Raw genomic sequence first — 27,190 nt, 5'->3', positions numbered from 1 at the left:
AATTTTTGAGCACCTTTTATCATTCATTCCCATCTCGAAGTCTTTACGTATTATCCTTAAGCAAAAACTAGAACTCTAATCCCAAAAAGTCTTTAATTATGAGTAGAGTCAGATAAAACACCATCTCTGAATCTTGGAATAAGGTAGCACCTAAACACTTAATTTCTGGAGGAAGGTAACCAACATGGAATTGTATCTTAAGGCATTAGGTTATCATTATGTCCTGACTCAATATGTTTTCTGGAAAGATAGCATTGTTCTTCTAAGGAAAAGTTCATTTTTCTTTAGGCTGCTACTCCACATGAGTTTGAATACCCACTCCATGCCAAGCACTCTAGGTGCTCAAAACACATGGTGAACAAGAAAGATAGAGTACTGTTGTCGTGAGATATCTCTAGTGAGAGAAGAGAAGAAACAAGTAATCAAGTAAATAAACAAGATGGTCCCAAATAATTATAAGTGCTATTAAGAAAAATAAAGCAGAAAGAAGCAGTAGAGAGTGACCAGGAAGTGTAAGGAAAAATGCTACTTTAGACACAGTAGTCAAGAGAGGCTCAATACATCCCTTCCTCCCTAACTCACCAACTTTTCTCTTGATTCTTCTAATGTTGTGGGTTCCTTTGGATATTTTTGGTTTTGTGGATATTTACTCAGAATTCTGTTGCTGTACAATATATATCAAATTGTCCAGGATACTTTAGGTCAGTCCGAGACTTGAGAAAAAATACCAAAAGCTTTGAAATCAGCCATGGCAGAAAAAAAAATAAAAATCTACCTATAAGTAAAATTATGTAGAAAATTGAAGATGCAATATTTACTTTGGTGTCCTTTTCTTACAGATCTATACTATATTACTGAATATATCAACTCAAAGTTTCCATCAATTTGGGGAAAAAAGCCATAGCTGGCATAATTATAAGATGCTTCCTGTTTTCAAAGGTGTTAAAGGAAATAAAAAATGTATCTTAGAGTTGATGAAATATGGTACAGTGATTTAAAAATATAAAAATGTGCTATTTGTATCCTCACTTATTTAGTACATTTTATATCTTAATATATGATAAATATTAAAATATAATGAATATTGGAAGGAAAAGAACATTTGTTTGTGGTTAGTGTGTTTGTGGGGTTTTTTTCCCAAATTTTTCAAAAACTAAAAACCTTACTAGGGGCAGGGAAGGAATAATACTTCCGATTTTTTTTCTTCTGTAATTTTTGAGCCTTCCTATTTTGCCTGAGCACAAAATTATTCACTTGCATTTCATAATCTACAAAGGCATTATGTCTGATCTCTCTTTTGCTTCCAGTCAGATCATATTATGCAGCATAATGTGGCTCAGAAAACTAACTTCATAACTTAATATCTATTGTTCCAAAAGCATTATCAATAGGAGGAAAAAATCTGTAGAGGCTAGAGAAGGAACCTATGCAATGGCTACGGCCTTGTAATACTGTCAGGAAGCAGGGCAAGATGTCAGCAGCAAAGCCCCATCCTCAGGAGACTGAGGGTGTGAATGAAACAGAGGGCTTGAAATGCTGATAGAAACTCATTTTTATTTCCTTTTGTGCCTATCCTATGCTGGCCAAAATATGGGATACCATGAGTTGGGAGTGACTTTAGGATATGACCACAATGCATCTTAGCAGAAACTGCGAACTGTCACCACCACCACCACCAGGCCTCTAGAATTCCTCATGAGTGGCGGGGGGGGGGGGGGGGGTGGCAGTTCAATCACAACATATTAATGGGACTTTTCATCTGTTCTGCACAAAGGGACACTCATGGCTACCTCCCTTGTGATTCTATAATCTCCTGTACGTGTTGTTTCTCCTAGATACCAGAACACAGGTCTTCTGCTTGTTCACATTAGACCTAGTGAACATGCAAAAACGTGTCCAGTCTCCCAAAAGGTAAGTGACATTGGTAGAAAACTGAAATTTTTACTTCAATAATACATGGGTGGTAAAACTAAATAATACATATTAACTCCATTCAATACCACTCCCCCTAATATGTAGCAACATTTTGTAATGTTTCACTGTAGAGAGAGCATAATTTTACTTTGGAAAAGGTTAGATTACTGCCCTCCATGAGTTTACCATTGGAATATAAATGCTTACAAAGATGTAAAATTATTAGTTTTTGAACATAAATAAAATTGTGTAGAGGAAAACTGAAATTAATAAGAACAGCTAAAGTTGGATATGGTTTGTCAGAGAAGACTGCCAGTCATATCCATATTTATGCTATGTTTATTTATTTTAAAAATTGGATCAGGCTTCCCTGGTGGCGCAGTGGTTGAGAGTCCGCCCTCCGATGCAGGGGATGCGAGTTCGTGCCCCGGTCTGGGAAGGTCCCACATGCCACGGAGCGGCTGGGCCCGTGAGCCATGGCCGCTGAGCCTGCGCGTCCGGAGCCTGTGCTCCGCAACGGGAGAGGCCACAACAGTGAGAGGCCCGTGTACAGCAAAAAAAAAAAAAAAAATTGGATCATTTCTTCATTCAAAAAATTTTATTGTGTGCCTACCACGTTTCTATGTTTCAGTCTGTGTGCTAAGTAATGGGAGTTACAAAGATGAAAAGAGTCTCTTCCAAAGGGGAAAACATAAACTAGTGTAAAAGAATGTGAGATATACAGTTACCAAATAGCCCAGAGAACAAAGTAAGCAATTTTGATTGGGAGGGGAAAGGTGAAAAGAAGGTGATACGTAAAATGATTGTTGAAGAGTAAGTAGAAGTTGAGCAGGAAGAGGCATATACAAAAGCACAGCAATGTGATATAGCAGTGGGGTGTTCAGGCAATCACCCACCACCACCTCCTTTGAGTCTTTGTTCCACACTGAGGGATGCCTCCTCTCTTTATTCCTTCTCATTCCAACTAATAATCAATAAACATATATTGAGCGCCCACTATATATCAGGCATAGCACAATGGGGAATACCTACATGAAGAATTCAAAGTTAAATGAGACATAGTCCCTGCTCTTCAGGACCCCAGCACCAAGAACCTCTTCCTACCAGGGCAAGGTTCCATGAATTTAAATGTATTTATTTGGCTGCACCAGGTCTCAGTTGCAACACACAGGATCTTCATCGATGCGTGCAGGATCTTCATTGCATGTGGGATCTTTTCAGTTGCGGCATGGGAACTCTTAGTTGCAACATGTGGGATCTAGTTCCCTGACCAGAGACCAAACCCAGGCCCCCTACATTGGGAGCATGTAGTCTTAGCCACTGGACCACCAGGGAAGTCCCAAGGTTCCATGAATTTAAAGGGAGCCTTGAACTGAGGCAAACGTGATCCATCCTTGAGCACTGCTGACACACACTGCTTCCCCAGGAAATTGCCTGCAGGTACATACTGACCACTCCCCCTGTTTATCCACCATGCTGCCTACCCAGCTTAATTCTGCTGAGGAGGCAAAAAAAACAGCAACCTAGCGAGTTCCTGCCTCAGACTTGGTCTGCATTTTCTATCTTCAGCTCCTCGACTGCTCTACCGTATTCCATATAAGATGCCTTCCTGAAGCACCGTGGTTTCCTCCATCTTTTTCCTGTCTAATTTATAGATTTGTTAGGGATTCTCATTCACCCTATCCTGCCCAGCCCAGGCATTACAAAAGCATGTTAACCTAACCTGAGTTCAAATCCAAGCCCTACCACCTACTGGCTTCAAGAAGCTCCTAAACACTCAGTCTCAGCTGCCTCATTTGTAAAAGGGGAAATATAATATCCATCTCACAGTAGTTATCTACTTTGTTGAGAGTATTAAATAAGATTATTTGTGTAAAATTCCCAGAATGATACCTGTCACAGAGTAATTATCTAATATCACTGGTTTCTTCCTTGGCACACCCCAAGACATGGACCGTTCAAATCCAGCCACCATCTGTGCCCATTTCAGGTAGTTTGTATTGACCCACCCACTGAAATAGAATGGAGAGTATGCCATATAGTAGAAGATAATGGACTATGCCATAGCCCTTTGGCAACAGGAAAATGTGGCCTTGTGGAGGTAGGTCCTCTAGCTAGCCAAGAAAATAAAAACCTGTACACAACTACAAGGTATGCTCTCAATCACAGGGACCCTTCTTTGTGCTCCTATCCCCACTGGTAAGCAAGTCATCAGCCTCCCAGATAAATATTATAGACAGAGGGCCCACAGACTTCTTCTCTAGTTGGATGAAGTTAAGCCCTTGTTAAACCTGCTGGACCAAATGGACCATGGACTGAGCCATTTGAACATGAGCCTGCTGTCTTTGTTACTTAGTCTTCATAGCCTGCAGCAGAGCAGCAAATAGAACTGACAGCACCAACAGGGCTGCATCTCAGTTTTTTAACTGTACACCAAGAACCAGAATGCAATGAGGCCACCCTAGTAAACCAGTCCTCAGAGGGTGTTAGTAATTCCTTCCAAGATGAAGTTTCCCAGGGACAGATGACTACACTCTGTCTAATATATTGTCTACCAACATTTCTGTGTTGAAGGCCTTTAGAATTCCTGTCTCAGTTCAGTTGTTCTGTCCAGTTCGAGGGAATACGCTGTGTCTGATTCTGAGCTAAGGCAGAAACAGTTTTGCCTGTCTCTGTACTTAAGAGAATAACATTAAATAAAGAAAACTACTACATTCATTGTTTTCATTTGGGCTATATGTCAGAATTTCTCTGTTAGGTGTCCTGTCCCAAGGAAAATGTGTCAGCCCTCCAGCAGTGGGTACCCTACAAAACAGTCTTATTCATACTTCCCACATTCTGTACCCATGCTCCTGTTCCAGAGCCACCTGCAGGTCAACTCATGTATTTTAATCTGAGTCATGGTTGTTAATTCTGAGACTAGGAATGATTTCTGTGAACTAAGACCCATAAAAGAAGAGATGTTACAAATAAGATCATCAAGTGATGGCGTGTCCTAACTATGAAAAACTTGAGGACCTCAGCCAGCCATGTACCATATATGGATAATTTAGTAAAGATAAAGGGCAGACACATGTTTCTAAACACATTTGATGGGAAAAGATTTAATAATGATGGACAGCAAGGACTGTGGGTAGAGTTGTTGAGAGAACAAATCAGGTCCTATGGGTGAGGTCAGATAGTTCAAGAAATAAAATCCATGAACTCCTGCTGTGGAGCATGCCTTTCAAATGAAGACTGAAAGCTCCTGGCTTAGCAGGTGCAATTCTTTAAATCCATCAAGCTTGGCTGGACATCATTCTCTAACCCCAGCCTCCTGATCCCCAAGGGTGTTTTTAGATTTGCCTTGTGGAAATATGCAACATACAGGACATGTTTAAAACAGAAGGCAAGTATCTAAATCCCAATTAGAAAGCCTGGGGTGGGGGTTGGAGAGGTGGGCAGGGTAGACAGTAGTGAGTAAGGTGTCCTGGAGCCAGGTAGAAATATAGGTAGCTTATCCCAGTTGAGGAAGAACCAGGACCCTGACTCTAAAAAGAAGTCAAATTCGTGTTTCCATAACATCTTACGGAAAAACCTGGACAAATTTTTTGGCCCACTCACTATTACAGAAACCTGCCATGTGAGTCAGGTGCAAGCTGGAACTACAGAGTTGATAGTCATGGTTGCAGAGGTAGTAGTGAGCGATCACATCGAAGTAAGAAAGCAGAGACCCAACCTTTGGGCCTTGTGAGCAGTAAGGGTGAAAGGAAGCAAAGAAGGAAAAAAGTGATCGAAGAAGGAGGAAAACAGCACAGAGCAGTATAACAAAACTCTACATTTAAAAGGTTATTTCAAATCTAAAATGTAATTGCTTTTAGCTGTAGTAATATTCTAGATCATGTGAATTAGAACCACTAAACTCATCACCTAAATTACTTTACTTTAGGTGTTCCAAATATCTGTTGGCTGTGATGCTAATAAATTCATTGCTGTTAAAGGGCAAGTATATTTGCATTTGACTTGTCTTATTCTTTATGTTTAAAAACGAATGGTGAACTATACGGTAATTACTAGCAATAATATTAGCCCAATGACTGACATGTCCATATGAAATCCATTCATTATAAGTTGATAATTTGTCCAAACCTGACTTGTTTGAACTTTTTTGCCAAGTCAAATATTACATTTGAATCATATTCAAATATTACATTTGGATCAGACAGACTTAACCTCTATCTCCATTACCAGCATTTTTCTCTACCTTCCCTTTTCATAAGCCAGTTTCCATCCTTTGCATTACCTCCCTCAGCTCTTCAGTGTACAACTCATTTCCAGAGAAATGAGAGGGAGAAAAACTTACCTCTGTTGTCCATCCTACTCAAACCAGTTATAATTTCATTTCTGTCAGAGAACTGCTTGTAACCACAAGAGAGAAGCCTCAGTTTCCTGCACCTTTTTCCATGAGAAAGTTTTTTAGAGCAAACCTAACAGAACCACAAGTGTTTCCTTCAGAGAATCCCAAGGTGTGACTTTTATTGATTTTTACTATGGTTCACAATGAAGCACACTGGAACTTGTGTCATCCACAGCTCTTTCTTCTGCATGGGAGAGAATAAAGGTCAGCATACACAAATATGTTTAACTGAGGTGGAATGTATAATGGAGACAAAAATGTATTGAAATTCATTTCCTGTGGTTAGGGTGAGGGTGGGGTAACATTGACTCTTATCTGAATCTATTTATGAAGTGGCTTGCTCTCATCCAAAACAAAGGTCTATTCATCTGTCATTCTAATAAGCTTTTGAGTAGTAAATTGTTAAAATCAGTTGCCGGACAGATAATTAAATATTCCCATTTCATTCAGCAAGGAATTTGCATTTCCCGTAAGTCCTTTTCCAGAAAACACAAAGGCTAACGGAATTAAACAGCTTATAGCATCTTATTTCTGGGATGGTCTACATCCTTGCTCCTTAGAGTATAAACTATGGACCAGCAGTGGCATCACCTGGGAACTTATTAGAAATGCAGAATCTCAGGCCTCACCTCGTACCTGCTGAGTCAGAACCTCTGTTTTAACAAAATTTCCAAGATTAGTAGGGCCATTAAAATTTGAGAATAACTGCTCTAAGCAACATGTTACCAAAATCAATTCCCAGTACCCCTGCATGCAGTATCATTGCATGAAGATTTCCTTCTTCAGTGAGATGCAAAACAGCTTGAATCAATCTGTTTCTGGGAAGGTTTAGAGAGCAATTGTCAAACTAGGTTGCTCGCCAGAATCACCTGGAGAGCATGTCTGAAAACACAGATTTCAGGACCTCTTTCCAGATCTCTCAGTCAATGACCCACTGCTCTGGAACTCTAAAAATGACCCTAATTTCTTGGATTCAGGTTGTGGTTGGTCTAAGTTTTCACAATCAGCAAAGGATACCTATGGGGCCAATGATACTTCTGATAGGAGAGTTGTCACTGAAGGAGGGCATCTCTTGGGGTCTAATTTGAATTCAGGGTGGGAGGTGGTCCTAGTCTTCCAATATTTATATAAACACAGCAGTGACTGGGGTTCCTTCTGAGTCACACTGGAAGCAGCCAGCAAAAATGGTCAAATGAATAATTTAACTTACTAAAAACTCTATCATTTTATAGACCATGATAGCCTTATGTCTGCATAAACCCTAACTAGAAATTATGTGAATTCTTAAAATAGATCCTTACCTGTGCAACTGAGTCTCTAGTAGCAATTAGAACTCTGTGTTTTAAAAAATTATTAAGAATGAAACAGTCCAAAGAAATTTGTCTTTACTTTGATGGATTTTCTACAAATTTTCACATGTATCAAATATAAGAGATAAATCAGTATATTTCAAATTCTGGTACATTCAGAAACATTTGTGAAGCTGAGTTTTAAAAATAGAAATGCTAGGACTACACACCAACCCCAAAGATTCTAATTCAATAAGTGATGATTCTGTGATACTTTCGAGTTCAAGAATCACTGAGTTAAATGATTAAATGTTTGTGCTAGTAAGTAAGGAATGATGATATTACAACTTCATTATGTTTTATTTTTTGTAGATTTGATAAAAAAGAATGCCTTCAGCATGATTTTTTTTACATCATTGAAAAGTAAGAAGTATTTTTTAACATAAACATTGAGTTTTATATTAATGTAGTATCAATAATTTAGAATCAGTATTTATTCCTATTATCATCAGTCTTTTCTGATATATACATTTATTGCTATAAATTTACCTCTAGGCACTGATTTTGCTGCACCTCACAAATTTTGATAAGTTGTGTTTTCATTTAGTTGAACATATTTTCTAACTTCTCTTAAGATTTTGTCTTTGATCCGCGTGTTATTTAGAAGTATGTTGTTTAATCTCCACATATTTTAGGAGTATTTTGTAATTATGGTTATCTGTTTGACTTTTGTGATACCTCTTTACCCAAACAAAGTAGTGGTTTTAATTTTTAAGTTTGAGAAGAGGAAAGATTCTAAGTAATGAAAGTGTCTTTTTACAGGTCATATCTGAGGGATCAACCATCTAAACACTTGGTAAGAAAACTATAATTTTGTCAATCAGCCAAATATAGAAAATAACTAAAGCATTTTTCCTTTTCCAGAGAGTAAAATATAATTGGGAAAAATATGGCTGCCCACTGAGAGTTGATTTCAGAGAAAAGTTTCACCCTGTGGTTCAACTGTAAGTATATTCTCACTAAAAATTTTAACTTAGTTTGAAAGTTTCAAAATAAAAGTATGAAAAGAAGCCTAATTAATCATGCATTTAATAATAAATATTTTTGAGCACCCAAATATATGCAACACTAGGTTTTCAGTACTAGTTATGGAAAGTTGGATGGTCCATGGTCCCTGCATGTTGAGGGAGATTACAATTTAGAAGTTGAGACATAAGTAGGTAAGAGAGCTGAGACTCCTCTCATGGATGCAGACAGTCTCCTAACCCCTGCTTTATCCTCTCTAAATCTCTCCCCAACCTTCAGCGCCCCTCCCTGTTATAGGAACTATCTCCCCCTGGTGACATGACTTTTCTTTCCATGTGCCAATAATAACTGAATGCTCGCAAAGAGAGAAACTAGATTACTAGTAAGGAATAGTACGTGGGGAGATTTCAAAAATATTATCTCTAACTTAATTTTTATAAATAATGTTTTATAAAAAAAATGAATAAAATGCTACAAGGAAGGCTTTTCCAAGTGATTTTGTGCTAGTTTGCTTGCTTCTCTGACTTTATTCTAGATTTATGATTATAAAAAAGTTACAAAGCTTGTTACAAAATTAAAAATATAGAAAAATATGAGACAAGTGACCTAGGTTTCTATTTTTTTTTTTGCTATTATAAACAAAATTGTGGTGAATATCCATTTATATAAATGTATGGACATTAGTCCAGATATGCCATGAGGATAAATTACTGGATAATTTATCCAGTAAATTTGTCCAGTAAATTTATCCTCATGGCAGAGGATAATTACTGCCATGAGGATAAATTACTGGAAGTGAAATTCCTATGAGCAAAACTTCAAAATTTTAGTCAATGCTTTCAGCTTTTGGGGCCCTCAGGCTGAAGACAGCTTCTGAGATCTCTTAGGGTGTGTAGGTGTGAAGTAATGAATCAGGCACTCCAATTTAGTTTTGCCATCAGAGCTTTCCCTGTTGGAATCCAGAAGGCCTCTGCCAGCACGTACTGCCCCCCACTTCTCATCTATGACAGTTCTAAGATTCTGTGCTCTGCCCTAACCCTCTTATGTTACCCTCCTACAATCCCTCTGTCATGGGTTCTCTGAGCAATCAGGCTAATCTGCTATCTTCTTTAGTTTCAATCTTCTAGACATCTAATCATGCCACTTCTTTTCTTGGGCACCCTAGGCACTCCTTCCCCTGCTGAGACCTAGTTTTTTTCTTTGTTTTTTTTGTTTGTTTTATCTAGTGCCTAATCCTCCAGTGGTAAAAAAAAACTCAATGTTCTCTCTCAGAGAAGTGCACTCTTCAGTTCATATCATCATTATTAAACACCTACTTTGCACCAATTACTGTGCTAGGTACTGGGAATTCAAAAATGACTAACCCAGAATTTCTGCTCTCAAGAGCTCAAGAGTCTGATAAATTAGATATGAACTGATATGCTAAATGGAACAATAGAAAGAAATGACATGGGTGGTTGGTATTGAAACTGAAAAGAAAAGAATCCAACTCAGCTATAAAAGGGAGAGGGGCTCTGGAAAGTGTTCCCAGAGCATTTGAGCTGAGTCACTGAGTCTTAAATTATAACGAATATCTAGCTGAAGGCAGAGAAGAGAAGGAGAAGTGGGGAAGGTAAAAGGGAACTCCAGTGAGTAAGCCTTTCAAGCAAAAATGATAGTTAGAGGAAGAAATTTCATAGTTCAAATGGTATAATGTTATCAGAGCACATAGTGAGGCATCATGTATCAGTAGAAAAGGCTGGGAAACTAGCTAGGTAGAGTCCAGCTCATGGAAGACTTTCTATCCATTCTTATGGTAGAGTGGCATGATTAAATATTTGCTTTAGCTAGTTCTCTCTGGAAGAAGTATAGAAGATGAATTTCAGGGAAACATGTCTAAGTAAGGAGACCAGGTAGTAAACTGTACTGGTAGTCCAGGGAGGAAAAAAAAAACAAATGACTGAGATAGCAACAAAGACAAAAAAGAGGAATCACTTATGAGAAAATTACTCATAGTGACAGGCAGGGCTTGATAATTGATAGATGTGAGTGATGAGGGAAAGAGAGAATGAGGAAGATGAATGAGTCAAAGGTAATATCAATCAGGAGAGATTTTCTGCAAACTTCTACTACTGTTATCTATCCATCTTCAAGCATCTGTGCCCATTAACTCTGTCTGTATTCCTGTCACCATAGATAAAGTATATGGGTATCTAAGGCCTGTCCCTCCATTTGTGAACTGGATACCTACACCCTTTCCTAATTAAAACCACTGTTCCTGAAATTGCCCCCTCTTTCTCCTGCATCATCAACTTTACCCTGTCTACTGGATCATCATACAAATATGCAATTCTTTCCGTCACCAAAACCAAAACCTAAACCAAAACAAAAACCCTCTCTTGACCCCACTACCCTTCTCGCTACTATACTCACTGTCACCAGCTCTTCTCCTATCCTCTCCCAAATCTTTCTCAGTCAGGATTTTACCCCCACCACTCCATTGGCACTGCTAGCCAATGTGACCAACAGCCTTGGCCTCCGTATTGCTAAACTTAGTGGTCAATTCTCAGGTCTCATCTTACTTGATCTCATTAACAAGAATTGACAGTTGATTATTTCCTCCTACTTGAAATATTTTCCTTATTGGGTTTCCAGGATATCACATTTTCCTACTTTTCCTGCTACCTCACTGATAGCTCCTCCTTAATTTCTTAGTTTCTCCTTTTCTCCATGACTTCTTAATGTTGGAATGCCCCAAGGCTCAAAGCTTTCTTTTCTTTTCTCCACTTCAACTTTCTCTTTCAGTGATGCCATCCAGTCTCATGGACTCGAATGTCTCAATATATTGATAAACCCCAAAACTGTATCTTCAGCCTGAATATCCTCCATTGTATTAGTCAAATACGGCTAGGCTATGCTGCAGTAAAAAACCCTGGCATCTCTGTGCTTAACCTTTTTCATGTCATAGTCTGACATATTTCGTACCTACATCATCTTGACACGGCCTTCTAGACTACCACTATGAAAGGGGAAAACTGGAAAAAAAAAAAAAGACTAGAGGATTTCCTGGGATATCTTAAAGGGTTGGGCCTAGAAGTGGTTTACATCATTTCCACCCACATCCAATTATCTGGAACCTAATGCCATAGCCCTAATCTAACTCCAAGGTGGGCTAGAAAATGTAAACAGGCACAGGGTTATTTGGTGAGCACTAACAGTGTCTGCAAAACTCTTGAACTCCAGACCCATAAATCCACATAGATGTTGAATACATAAATCACTTTTCTACTTAGATATTGCCTAGATATATCAAACAACCTGTTCAAAACTGAACTCCTGATCTTACCCTCAAAATCTGCTCCATCAATAGCATTCCTCATTTCAACTGATATCAACCCTATCCTTCTGGCTGTTTGGGTCAAACTTTGGAATCACCCCAGCCACTCTTCCTTTTATATCTTTCATTCAATACATCAGTAAATCCTATTGGCTCTATCTTCAAGATACCTACAGAATCTGACTATTTGTCACCACTTGAACTGCTAACACCCTGATCCAAGCCATCACTACTTGCCTGGATTATTAAAATAGCCTTTCTGTTGGTCTCCCTGCTTCCACCCTTGCATCTCTATAGCAGCAACAGTGAATCATTTAAAATGGTTAGAGCACATCACTCCTAAGCTCAAAATGTATAATCACTGAGTAAAAGCCAAGTCGTTACTCTGATTTACAAAGCTCTATGTGATCTGCTGTCCCTGTTACCTTTCTCCTGATGAGCTTCACCTCACTTACTCCATTCTACTCACTTGGCCTCCTTATTGTCCCTCAGGTAAGCCAAGCAGATTCCCACCTCAGGGCCATTGTACCTGCTGCTTGCTGTGCCTGCAATGCTCTTTCCCCAGATGTTCACTTAGTTTGTTCTCTCACTTCCTTCAAGTCTTTGCCCAAATGTCATTTTCTTAAAGAGACTTATGCTGACTGTCATGTTTAAAATTATAAGCTGCCTCTGCACCACCTTCACTCCTCACCTGTCTTTTCTGTTCATGGTATTTATTACCACCTAACAAATTACTTATTTAACTTGTGTATTGTCTTTTCTCCTCTACTATAATGGAAGTTCCATAGAGAAGAGCTTTTTATTTAGTTAGTTCACTGCTATATCCTCCAGCACCTAGATCACTGACTAGCATATAGTAAGCAATCAATAAATATTTGCTGAATGAACTCATGAATTTTATGTCTATGGCTTCCCTAAACTGGACAAAGTTTAATACCATCAATTGTAATATAAAATAGAGAATAAAGGGTATGCTTACAGGGGAAGATGACTAGTTGATTTTTAGACATTTTGAATTTGAGTCTGTGTGACATCCAGAAGGAGATGTGCAATAAAATGTTAAACTGAAGCATCTGAAGTTCACGTAAACTGTCTGAGCTAGAGATATATTTGGAAGTCAATAAAAATTTTGTGATATTAAGAATTGTTGTGGGTGATCATAAAGAATTGTTGGGGTACATAGGAGGTCCAATTGTACCCCTCTTCCCTGACCAAATCCTGAGTGAGTTGAATAATATGGGTCAGAAGAAGAATGTTATTACTCATCACTTTTTACTGACAAAAAGTATATATTGACAGATGTAGCTTACATTTGCAGAAAGTGAACTTCCTGATACTACACCACTAATACTATACCTAAAAGGGTTAAAAAGAATCATCTCCCCAGTCACACATATTGTTGATCCACTGTTGGTCTCTCATCTTGGAGGCACTTTAAATGTATAACAAATGAGAAAAGAACATGTTATCCTACAAGAAATTCACTCATAAGAAGAAAAATGTGAAGCTAAGCCAAGCATGCCCAGCTTATTCTTTTCTAAGTTATCAATCATTTAAGTCAACCCACTTCCCAAGGGGCAAAGTGAATAGAAGAGCAAAGATAGACCAAGAATGTTATACTCATTGAGCTCCCTCCACATAAAAGGAAGTATCAAAAGTTTTGTTTCGGGCTTCCCTGGTGGCGCAGTGGTTGGGGGTCCGCCTGCCGATGCAGGGGACATGGGTTCGTGCCCCGGTCTGGGAAGATCCCACATGCCGCGGAGCAGCTGCGCCCGTGAGCCATGGCCGCTGAGCCTGTGCGTCCGGAGCCTGTGCTCCGCAATTGCAGAGGCCACAACAGTGAGAGGCCCGCATACCGCAAAAAAAAAAAAAAAAAAAAAAAAAAGTTTTGTTTCATTTTAACCGTAATATGGAAAATAAGAGTTATGAGCCAAAGATTTACGCTACTAAAAAACAAACAAAAAAAACCAATATTCAAACATGGTGAGAGGAAAAAAGAGTCTAGAAATAAGAGCCAGAAAAAAACATTCAGAGAAACACAAGGACAACATAGATAATGTGGAATTGTGGAAGCAAAGACAATAGGAATTTTTTTTCTTTGTCTTTTATTTATTTATTTATTTTGTTTTGGTTTTCTGGGGTTTTTTTTAACATCTTTATTGGAGTATAATTGCTTTGCAACGGTGTGTTAGTTTCTGCTTTATAACAAGTGAATCAGTTATAGCTATACATATATCCCCATATCTCTTCCCTCTTGCGTCTCCCTCCCTCCCACCCTCCCTATCCCACCCCTCTAGGTGGTCACAAAGCACCGAGCTGATCTCTCTGTGCTATGCGGCTGCTTCCCACTAGCTATCTATTTTACATTTGGTAGTGTATGTATGTCCATGCCACTCTCTCTTTGTCCCAGCTTACCCTCCCCCCTCCCCACAATAGGAATTTTTTTTTTTTTTTTTTTTAGCAGTACGCGGGCCTCTCACTGTTGTGGCCTCTCCCGTTGCGGAGCACAGGCTCCGGACGCGCAGGCTCAGCGGCCATGGCTCACAGGCCCAGCCACTCCACGGCATGTGGGATCTTCCCGGACCGGGGCACGAACCCGTGTCCCCTGCGTCAGCAGGAGGACTCTCAACAACTGCGCCACCAGTGAAGCTCACAATAGGATTTTTTAAGAAAAAATGAGTAAAAGAGTCAAATTCAGAGAGACTACTAAACCATCACCAAAAATGTCCATTGGATTTGACATTAGAATAGCATTAGTGAACTTTATAAGAGTAGTTTCTATGAAATGATGAGAACAGACAGAAGTCAGATTGCAGGGCGTTTGCAAAATCAAAGATTTTTATGTAGGGGCAAAATGTAGCCTACACTTTTTCAACTTTTGGTTGAAATTTACCTATAGAGTAAAACACAAAATCATGAGGTTTCTTTTTTTAGGATAAAAGATATCAGCATGTTTACAATTCAAGTTTACAGTTTACATGTTACAGTTGAGCTTTCTTTAATAAAGGGAGAAAAGTTTAAAATCAGTCATTCTGAATATGGTAATGCAACAGACTGAGCTCACTTGAACCACTCCCCATCCACACATAATCCTTGATAAAACATAACAAAATAGTTTATGCATAGCCAAACTTGAAAAAAAGAAAGAACAATCTCTAGGTGATACAAGTAAAGAGAGAACTCTAAGAGTAGTCAGCTCCAGGTGATCTACTGTAGTCCAGGAATATTGATCTGGGATACTGGAAGTAGGAATTAGGAGATAGGGTTTTAAAGCCTCTGTGGGGCCAGGAAGGTCTTTCATAAATCCAGGATATATGAAGACTAGAAAATTCTACTCAATGACCAGAGAAACAAGGAAGAAAGTTTTACCTGCATGAATGTGGGAAAAATATCTCCTGTAAGAATGTTAAATGTTAGCCTCAGGCTGTATGTGGACAGGGATCTAAATTTAATGTATATACACAGGAAAAGACTATAGTAATAAAAATCAATAGATGAAAAAAGAAGCTTAAAAACATGTCACGTAGCCATAAAATCCCTAAGGCTCCAACAGAAGCAATTGAAAAAGTAAATCCAGTGCATAAGACTCCCACTGGAAAAATCACCACCACCAAAGAATTGTCAATAAATGTTTACCAACCTTATGAGGAAATGGGAGAGTTAGAAGATAAAATAAATTGAAAGATAGGCCCAACAAAACTAAAAATAATGAAGCAATCTGAACAATACATAAAATATTGTTAAAGAAAAATAAAGAAAAAGGAAGACAAATAAAACAAACTATAACAAAAAATATGACTATGAAAAGAAAGTAGGGGGACTTCCCTGGCAGTACAGTAGTTAAGACTCCACACTCTCAATGCAAGGGGCATGGGTTTGACCCCAGGTTGGAGAACTAAGATCCAGCATGCCACACAGTGTGGCCTAAAAAAAAAAAAAAAAGAAAGAAAGAAAAGAAAGTAGGCATATTTTAAAAAGATAGAAATTCTAGATATAAAATCATAGCTATTAAATTCAAAAGTTTAGAGATGATTACAAACCACTAAAGATATGGATAAAGAGACGGTTACAAAAAAAAAGAAAGAAAGAAAGAAAGAGAGAGACATGGAAATCAACCAGAATGCAGCACAAATAGTTAAGGAGATATAGAAATAAGAAAGAAGTTAAGAAAAAATTGAGAAAAGAATGACAAATTCTTCTAACATGTGCCTAATAGTTTTCTCCAGAAGAAGAAATTAGAGAAAATGGGTTGGAAAGGGAAGTGAAACTCAATCAAATAAAATGTGAAAACTTTCCATAATTTATTAAAGGGCTAAGTCATCAGGGTGAAAATTGACACAAAGTCTTAAGTAACTCAAAATGAAATCATAGAACACAAAAGAAAAAGAGAAAATATTTATATGCTGCCATACAGATAAGATAGATTACCCACAATAGACTGCCACTTATATTGAGAGATTTCTTATCAGCAAAAATAGGACAAAAATAATAGAATGATATTTTCATTGATCTGAGGGAAAAGAATGTTAATCTTAGATTGTAAATCTAGATAAACTTTTATTAGAGAGTTAAGGTGAAATAAATACCTATGCAAATAAAGAGTTTACATTAAAAATCCTTAATAAAAACAAAACAAAAAACTACTGAAGGATTTTATTCAATAAGAAGAAAAATAAGCCCAAAAAGGAAAATAACAAAGTAGAGGAATCAATCATAAGGAAAGAAATTATTGGTTAAAGTAAAGAAAGATAAACTGTAGAAATAAATTTTAAGAATAATATCTTTGATGGATGTGAAAACAAGATGGAAATGAAATAATACTACTCAACATGTGGAATTGAAGTAAGATGATTAGAGTTAAATTATTCTGAAATCTTAGCATTGTTTAGGCGTGGGGTCAAGACTTTTAAAGTGAAGAGTCACTAAAAGAAGAATAGAAAGAACAAAGTGGGGTTATTTTTGAAAAAACTTGATAAGAAGAAAACTTAATGAACATACAAAATACCGTTTTCTTTTCCTCCAGGACACACACCTAGACTCTGTTTCTAAACATGCTTTGCAGTTAGGTGGGGCCATATGCCTGAATACTGCACAGTGGAATGTGGACCAAAGTGTCACATGACCAGTCAGGCTTGGACTCTGCCCCCCATAAAAAAAATTAAGTTTTGCATAATCCTCCCAGCTATCTCTTTTTATCTTCTATCATCTGCCAGTTTTGGAGAATCCAAAAAGGACTCAGAAACATTATGGTCTACTAAATGGAAAAAAGTCTGGGTTTCTAAAGGATTATGTGGAGCAGAGCATCTCCCCTCATCTAATTCCACCCACAGTGGACCATAAAATGAGTAAGGAATAAACTTTATTGTGTTAACTTACTGAGATTTTGAGGATTGTTGTAGCAATGAAGTTAGACCAACTTAAACTATTGAGCAATGTTATAGATGAAAAGAGAAAAAAATACAGAGTTAGTAAAAAGAAAAAGTTACATAGTAGAAATACATATAAATATATTAATAATGACCAAAATTTTAAAGCACTTACCTCTATATTAAAAGACAATAATTCTAAGATTGCATTTTTAAATGAAGTCAGGTATATGTAATTTATGAGAGAAATATCCAGTTAGACCTTAGAAGAACGTTCAGCAAGTGGAATTCAGGATCAAAATACAATAAATTAAAATGTCTCCATACATCAGTAAATGCTAACTAGAATATATAGTTGACCCTTGAACAGCCCTCCATGTACATATAATAAATAATAATAGTAATAATAATAAAAATAATAAAATTCACATATAACTTATAGTTGGCTCTCCACACAAGTGGTTCCTCCATACTGCTGTTCCACATCTGTGGATTTAAACCTACCACAGATTTTGTAGTACTGTAGTATTTACTATTGAAAAAAATCTGCATATAAGCACACTCACACGGTTTAAACCCATTGTTTTTGAGGGTAAACTGTATAATAGAAAAATTATTCCATTCACAATAGCAAAAATAAAATAAAGTAGAATAGATTTAATAAAAGTTGTACAAGATCTGTATAGCAAAATTTATAAAATATTATTAAATACATAGAAGAGGACTATAATACTTGAAAAACTATACCACATGTTTTGATAGAGAGACTCAGTATTACAAAGGTATCAGTTCTTCTCTAATCTATCCATAACTTAAATGAAATTCCAATAAAATTTCATCAGGGTTTTCAGCAAAATTTAACAAGTAAGTCCTAAAATTTATATAGAAAAACAATGGGCTAAAAATATCCAGTCAAATATCTTCCAGAATTGAAGTTCTAGAAATGGCAAAGTAGTTTTATTTGACATACACTCTGCCCAATACCAACTATATATGCTCTAGACAAACTGTAATAAATAATTCTTTAGAAGCATTAGAGAGCAAAAACTGCAAAAGACATGATCCTTGAAAGAAGGAAAGATTTCTAAGTAAGACTGTCCTCTGAAGTCACTTCCTAGTTTTTGGCAGGGTATGTGAGAATCAGGCTTTAACAGAAAATGACAGATCTACTGGACTTAAGAGATAGACAGTGAAGTATGTGACTGTGAAACAGCTATAAATTTAGGTGAAAAACCTTGGAAAGGACAGCATCATGCAGGAGGAGCAATAAAAGTATAGAAAACTTTTTCCTCAAATTCTTGAACTGTGCATGTGTAAGGAAAGGAAGCAGAGATTTCAATAGTTACCTGATGCTGGGAGACAAATCTGGACAAAGTCACACCAACCTAGAGGGTATTGGAAAACACCTTAGGCTTTCTTCTGAAACCAAAATGGTTAGCTAAAGATAAAATGCTCTGTCCTGGGGTTAAAGGCAAAACTAAACCACTGTAAAGCCTTCCAAGTCCTAAAACTAATCTTCATCAGAGTCAGGGAGATCCACCAGTTATTTATCTTCAGAAGAAGAAGAAAGAGAAGAAGAAGGAGAAGGAGAAGAAGGAGAAGGAGAGAAGGAAGAGGAAAAAGAGGAAGAGGAGGAAGAAGAAGAAAAAGAAGAACAACAATAACAACAAAACTCTTTAGAGGAAAATAACAAAACCCAGAGTGTCAACAATGTATAGTTTTAAATGTTCAGTACAGTACAGTATTAAAAATTACTAGACATCCAAAGACTCAGGAAAATGACCCCAAATCAATAAAATGGTGTTAGTAGTAGCAGACTACAGATGACCCAGACTCTGACTGGCATTAGCAGACAAGGACTTTAATTCAGCAAGTATAAATATGTTAAAAGATTCTTAGGAAAATTGTAGAGAATGGGTGAACAGATAGGGAATCTCAGTAAAAAACTGTTAACTATTTTTTTAAAAGAGCCAATTTGGGGACTTCCCTGGTGGCACAGTAGTTAAGAATCAGCTTGCCAATGCAGGGGACACAGGTTCAAACCCTGGTCTGGGAAGATCCCACATGCCGCGGAGCAACTAAGCCTGTGTGCCACACCACTGAGCCTCACTCTAGAGCCCATGAGCCACAACTACTGAAGCCCACATGCTTAGAGCCTGTGCTCCACAAGAAGAGAAGCCACCACAATGAGAAGACCATGCACCACAATGAAGAGTAGCTCCCGCTCGCCGCAACTAGAGAAAACCCACGTGCAACAATGAAAACTCAATGCAGCCAAAAATAAATAAATTTTAGAAAGAGTCAGTTTGGAATGCTAGACTAAAAGCAAATACAGCAACTGAAATTTAAAAATAAAAATTAATAGGACAGGCTTAATAGGAAGTTAGACAAAGCAGATAAAAAGATTAGTAAAAATAAAGATAGTTCAACAGAAATTATCCAAATTATACAACAGGAAAGAATTTTTTTAATTATGTGCTTCAATGACCTATGGAACAATATCAAGCAATCTAACTTAAATAGAATTGGAGAATATTTTTTGAAGAAATATTGACTGAAATGTATCCAAAGTTGGTGATAAATATTAGCCCATGGATCCCAGAAGTTCAATAAACACCACATCTAGGCACAACATAGACAAATGCTGAAAGCTAAAGATAAAGAGAAATGCTTAAAGCAGCTAGACAGGGGAAAAAATGATACATTACATTCAGGGGAACAAAGAAAGAATTACAGAAAACTTTTCACCAGAAATAGTAGAGGTCAGTAATTAAACTCAAAAGCTTCTACATGGCAAAGGAAACCATAAACAAAGTGAAAAGACAACCTACAGAATAGGAGAAAATATTTGTAAATGATGTGACCGACAAGGGATTAGTCTCCAAAATTTACAAAGAGCTCATGTGGCTGAATATCAATAAAACAAATGACCCAATCAAAAAATAGGCAGAAGACCTAAATAGATATTTCTCCAAAGAAGACATACAGGTGGGCAAGAGGTACATGAAAAGATGCTCAACATCACTAATCATTAGAGAAATGCAAACCAAAACTACAATGAGATATCACCTCACACCAGTCAGAATGGCCATCATCAAAAAATCTACAAACAATAAATAGTGGAGAGGGTGTGGAGAAAAGGGAACCCTCCTCCACTGTTGATGGGAATGTAAATTGGTACAGCCACTGTGGAGAACACTATGGAGGTTCCTTAAAAAACTAAAAATAGAGCTACCATATCATCCAGCAGTCCCACTCCTGGGCATATATCTGGAGAAAACCATAATTAGAAAAGATATATGTACCCCAATGTTCATTGCAGCAGTATTTACAATACCAGGACATGGAAGCAACCTACATGTCCATCAATGAAGGAATGGATAAAGAAGATGTGGTACATATATACAATGGAATATTACTCTGTCATAAAAAAAGAATGAAATGCCATTTGCAGCAACATGGATGAACCTGGAGATTATCATACTAAGTGAAATAAGTCAGACAGGGAAAGAAAAATATCGTATGACATCACTTATATGTGGAATCTAAAAAAAAATTATACAAATGAACTTATTTACAAAACAGAAACAGACTTACAGACTTAGAGAATGAACTTATGGTTACCAGGGGGAGGGGTGGAGGAGGGGGAGGGATAGATTGGGAGTTTGGGATTGACATGTACACACTGCTATATTTAAAATAGATAACCAACAAGGACCTACTGTATAGCACAGGGAACACTGCTCAATATTCTGTTATAAAATAAATGGGAAAAGAATATGAAAAAGAATAGATACATGTATATGTATAACTGGATCACTTTGCTGTACACCTGAAACTAACATTATTAATCAACTATACTCCAATATAAAATAAAAATTTATTATTAATCAGCTATACTCCATTAATCAACTATACTCCATTAGTAATCATTATAAATTAACTATACTCCAATATAAAATTAAAATTTATTAAAAATCTTTAAAAAAAAGAAACAGTAGAGGTCAGGTAACAATAGAATGGCATTTTTAAGTGCTGAAGGATAAAAGAACTAGCAAGTTAACTATTAAGTTAACCATAGTATTATCCTATGATCTAGCAATTTCACTTCTGGCTATATATCCAAAAGAAGTGAAAGGAGGGACTAGAACAGATATTTGTACATCATATTCTTAAGCAGCATTATTCATAATAGTCAAAAGGTGGAAGCAACCCAAGTGTCCATTGACAGATAAACAAAATGTGATACATATCTACAGTGGAGTACTATTCAGCCTTAAAGAAGGCAATTCTTACACATGCCTCAACATGCATGAATCTCAAAGACATTATGCTAAAAGAAAAATGCCAGTCACCAAAGGACAAATACTGTATGATTCCACTTTCATGAGGTACCAAGAGTTGTTAATTCATAGAAAGTAGAATGGTGCTTTCCAGGGGCTGTAGGATAAGAGGAATGGCAAGTTATCATTTAATGGGTAAGAAATTTCCCTTGCAGAACATTTGATCCTGTCTAAAATGTCCATAAGACATTTGATCCAAAAGATATTTGGTCTATGCCAAAAAGTTCTTGAAATGTGGTTCTGTCCAAAATATTCATGAAAATATTTGGTCTATGCTAAATAGTTTTGACAGGACCAAATATCAAGGACTTTTTGATGTGGACAAAATGTCTCCATAGATGTTTTGGACAGGACAAAATATGACCAAATATAAAGAACATTTTGGCATAGATCAAATGTGTTATGGACATTTTGGACAGGAGCAAATGGTCCTGCAAATATCAAAGAAGGACATTTTGGGATGGACCAAATATATTATGGACATTTTGGACAGGATTAAATGTCTGCTAACTGGAATTTCAGTTTTGCAAGATGAAAAGATTATGTAGACAGATGGTCGTGATCATACAATGAAGTTTTATGCTTAATGCCACTGAACTGTATATTTAAAAATGGTTAAAATGCTAATTTTTACATTGTGCATATTTTTCATGATAAAAAAGTCTGGTGAGAGGAGATCAAGATGGTGGAGTAAAAGGACATGGACTCTCCCTCTGCCCCCACCCCATTAACACATTGAAAATACAGCTACATGTGGAAAATTCTCACTGAAAACTAACTGGAGACTGACAGAAAGACTCCTATACAACTTAGGCTGTCAGAAAGATCCACGCAGAATTGGGTAGGAAGGGAAGAAAAGTGATCAGGTCAGGACCTGTGAACCTGGGAGGGGATTCAGAGGAGAAAGGAGGTTACATGGATGAAGATCCTCCCTAGGGAGTGAGCAGTTCAAACCACCTATTGGGTGCCCGAGCCCTGGGTCTAACACTGTGAAGACGAGCCCCCTTGGCTGGTTGGAAGGCCAGTAGGACTAACAGAAGGACTGTAGGAAGCCTGAACTCCACTCATGAGGAGCACACACTTGCTTGCTCCTGAAGCACGCTGGAGAGGGTGGATTGAGACTGCACAGGTGGCTGGCTGGTTTCCCATGACATCCCAGCACACATCCTAGCCTGAGCCAAATGACCACTTGAGTCCTTCTTGTTTCATGACACAATTCCACACCTTAGCTAGGATGGCAGAGGCCAAAGGGAGGCTCATCTGTGAGGGACAAAGGAGATTCAGACTCAAAGCAGTGTCTGAGTGGAGTGGGGGCAGCCATTACTGGCACTTTCACAGGCATTACACTGGAAGCAGTCCAGGTGTCTGACCCCAGCCAGACCACCACAGCCTGTACCCTGACACATGCCAAGCATCCATGCCAGCCCCTCTTATTCCAGCACTGCTTCCCTCTGGGATGAGGGTTCCAGTGCTGGGAGGTGGGAGAGCACACACTTAAAGGGAACAGAGCCAGCTCAGACCCAAACTTCAGGGCTTCTGCTTCAGCAACTTGGGACTCGACCCCTCCCTTTATAGGGTGGTGATGGTCACAGAGCAGAGGAGAAGCCCTGGCTGACACCTGGCTCTGGCCCTACCATCTCCAGTCCCACTTCCTACCAAGGTGATGGTTGCCAATACACCCTGCGAAAAGATAGGACTTGTGTTCACTTCAGATCCAGCTCTCCCACAAAAGCCACTGGGCACATGCACACTGTATAGGGATGCTCTCATAAAGGGACACCCCTTCAAGACCGCAGTAGGTAACTGTTTCATCTAATTTCATACACACAGAGAGAGTTGAGCAAAATGAGAATACAGAGGAATTTGTTTCAATTGAAAGAGCAACAGAAAACCCCTGAAAAAACAACCAGTGAAAAAGCGGTAAACAATTTACCAGATAAAGAGTCAAAGCATTAGTAATAAGAATGCTAACTGAATTAGGAAAAAGAATAGATGAACACAGTGAGAGTTTTAACAAAGAACTAGAATATGAAAAAGAACCAGTCAGAACTGAAGAATATGATAACTGAAATGAAAAGCACAGTAGAAGGAATGAACAGCAGACTAGGTGATATAGAAGAATGTGAAAAACATAGGCAGAACACTCTATGACATAAATCACAGCAAGATCCTTTTTGACCCACCTCCTAGAGAAATGGAAATAAAAACAAAAATAAACAAATTGGACCTAATGAAACTTCAAAGCTTTTGCACAGCAAAGGAAACCATAAACAAGACCAAAAGACAGCCCTCAGAATGGGAGAAAATATTTGCAAATGAAGCAACTGACAAGGGATTAATCTCCAAAATTTACAAGCAGCTCATGCAGCTCAATGTCAAGAAAACAAACAACCCAATCCAAAAATGGGCAGAAGACCTAAATAGACATTTCTCCAAAGAAGATATACAGATTGCCAACAAACACATGAAAGAATGCTCGGCATCATTAATCATTAGAGAAATGCAAATCAAAACTACAATGAGATATCATCTCACACCAGTCAGAATGGCCATCATCAAAAAATCTAGAAACAATAAATGCTGGAGAGGGTGTGGAGAAAAGAGAACACTCTTGCACTGCTGGTGGGAATGTGAATTGGTTCAGCCACTATGGAGAACAGTATGGAGGTTCCTTAAAAAACTACAAATAGAACTACCATATGACCCAGCAATCCCACTACTGGGCATATACCCTGAGAAAACCAAAATTCAAAAAGAGTCATGTACCAAAATGTTCATTTCAGCTCTATTTACAATAGCCAGGAGATGGAAACAACCTAAGTGTCCATCATCGGATGAATGGATAAAGAAGATGTGGCACATATATACAATGGAATATTACTCAGCCATAAAAAGAAACAAAATTGAGTTATTTGTAATGAGGTGGATGGACCTAGAGTCTGTCATACAGAGTGAAGTAAGTCAGAAAGAGAAAGACAAACACCGTATGCTAACACATATATATGGAATCTAAGAAAACAAAAAATGTCATGAAGAATCTAGGGGTAAGACGGGAATAAAGACACAGACCTACTAGAGAATGGACTTGAGGATATGGGGAGGGAGAAGGGTAAACTGTGACAAAGTGAGAGAGTGGCATGGACATATATACACTACCAAATGTAAAATAGATAGCTAGTGGGAAGCAGCCACATAGCACAGGGAGATCAACTCGGTGCTTTGTGACCACCTAGATGGGTGGGATAGGGAGGGTGGGAGGGAGGGAGATGCAAGAGGGAAGAGATATGGGAACAAATGTATATGTATAACTGATTCACTTTGTTATAAAGCAGAAACTAACACACCATTGTAAAGCAATTATACTCCAATAAACATGTAAAAAAAAAAAAAGAAGAAGAATGCATAAGTGATCTGGAAGATAGAATAATAGAAATCACCCAATCAGAAGAGCAAAAAGAAAAAAAAAATTAGAACAGTTTTAAGGGATCTTTGAGACAGCATCAAGCATATCCACATGCACATTATAAGGGTCCCAGAAGGAGAAGAGAGAGAGAAGAGGGTTGAAAATGTATTTGATGAAATATGGCTGAAAAATTCCCAAACCTGAAGAAGGAAACAGATATCCAGGTTCAGAAAGCACAGAGGGTCCCAAACAAAATAAACTCAAACAGACCCAGACTGAGACATATCATAATTAAAATAACAAAGGTTAAAAATAAAGAGAGAATTCTAAAGGTAGCAAGAGAAAAACAAAAAGTCATATACAAGGGAACACCCATAAGGCTATCAGCTGATATTTCTGCAGAAACTTTGCAGGCCAGAAGGGAGTGGCATGATCTATACAAAGTGCTGAAAGGGAAAAATCTTCAATCTAGGATACTTTGCCCATCATGATTATTATTTAGAATTGACGGAGAGATAAAGAACTTCTCAGACTAGCAAAAACTAAAAAAGTTCATTAATACTAAATCTACCCTAAAAGAAATGTTAAAAAGTCTTCTCTAAGTGGAATAGAATAGGCTATAACAAGAAGAAAGAATCTATAGGAAAGGGAAAAAAGGAAGAATCTATAGTAAAGGCAAATATATAGTAAAGGCTGAGGATCAACCACTGAAATAAGCTAGTATGAAGATTAAAAAACAAAAAAATGTAAAATCAACTATAACTACAATAATCAGTAAAGGGATAAACATGAAGATACAAAATATGACATCAAAACCAAAAATGTGGTGGAAGGAAGTAAAAAATGTAGATCTTTTAGATTGTGCTTGAACTTAAAGGACTACCTGTTTAAAACAGATGTAGTTATAGGTCAATATGTTGGAACCTCATGGCAACCACAAATCAGGAACATATACTAGATACACGGAAACTAGAGAAAAAGGAACAAAAACATACCACTAAAGACAATCATCAAATCACAAGGGAAGAAACTAAAAGAATAGAGAAGAACTACAAAACAACCAGAAAACAAGTAACAAAACCACATTAATACATACCTATCAATAACTACTTTAAATGTCAATGGACTAAATGCACTAATCAAAAGACATAGGTTGCTGATTGGATTAAAAAACGAGACCCATCTATATGCTGCTTATAAGACATGTACTTCAGAGCTAAAGACACACACAAACTGAAAATGATGGAATGGTAAAAGATACTTCATGCAAATGGAAACAACAAGAAAGCAGGGATAGCAATACTCATATCAGACAAAATAGACTTTAAAACAAGGTCTATAATAAAAGACAAAGAAAGGCATTATATAATGATAAAGGAATCAATACAAGAAGAGAATGTTACACTCGCTAACATACATACACCTAATATAGGAGCACCCAGATATATCAGGCAAATATTAACAGACATAAAGGGAGAAATTGCCAATAATACAATAAGAGTAGGGGACTTTAACACCCCACTTACATCAATGGACAAATCACCAGACAGAAAATCAATAAGGCAACAGTGGTCTTAAATGACACAATATACCAATTGGACTTAATAGATATCTACAGGACATTCCATTCAAAACCAGCAGAATACACATTCTATTCAACTGCACATGGAATGTTCTCAAGAATAGATCACATGCTAGGCCAAAAAACAAGTCTCAACAAATTTAGAAGGACAGAAATTATATCAAGCATTTTTTTCTGACCACAACAGTATGAAACTAGAAATCAATCACAGGAAGAAAAACGGGAAAAGCACAAACACATGGAGACTAAACAACACACAACTAAAAAAACCAATAAGTCAATGAAAAAAATCAAAGAGGAAATCAAAAAATACTTGAGACAAATGAAAATAGAAACACAACTTTCCCAAATCTATGGGATGCAGCAAAAGCAGTTCTAAGAGGGAAGTTTATAGCAATACAAGCCTACCTCAAGAAATAAGAAAAATCTCAAATAAACAACCTAACCTATCACCTAAAGGAATTAGAAAAAGAGGAAAAAACAAAGCCCAAAATAAGCAGAAGTAAAAAAGTAATAAAGATCAGAGAGAAAATAAATAAAATAGAGACCAAGAAA

General features: G+C 37.4%; 1 protein-coding gene across 1 annotated transcript in view; it reads left to right on the top strand.

Moving 5' to 3' along the window:
* Window positions 1-27,190, top strand: part of CATSPERE (catsper channel auxiliary subunit epsilon) — a 239,501-nt gene that overhangs the window by 173,170 nt on the left and 39,141 nt on the right. Inside the window, exons 13-17 of the mRNA XM_019920606.3 lie at window positions 1,836-1,911; window positions 5,843-5,895; window positions 7,972-8,022; window positions 8,422-8,455; window positions 8,524-8,603. Coding sequence (XP_019776165.3) covers window positions 1,836-1,911; window positions 5,843-5,895; window positions 7,972-8,022; window positions 8,422-8,455; window positions 8,524-8,603 — 294 coding nt within the window. The remainder of the gene's footprint in view (window positions 1-1,835; window positions 1,912-5,842; window positions 5,896-7,971; window positions 8,023-8,421; window positions 8,456-8,523; window positions 8,604-27,190) is intronic.

The sequence above is a fragment of the Tursiops truncatus genome, chromosome 1 (genome assembly GCF_011762595.2).
Source record: "Tursiops truncatus isolate mTurTru1 chromosome 1, mTurTru1.mat.Y, whole genome shotgun sequence".
Taxonomy (NCBI): Eukaryota; Metazoa; Chordata; class Mammalia; order Artiodactyla; family Delphinidae; genus Tursiops; species Tursiops truncatus.
This window is presented reverse-complemented; position numbering and strand designations above follow the sequence as displayed.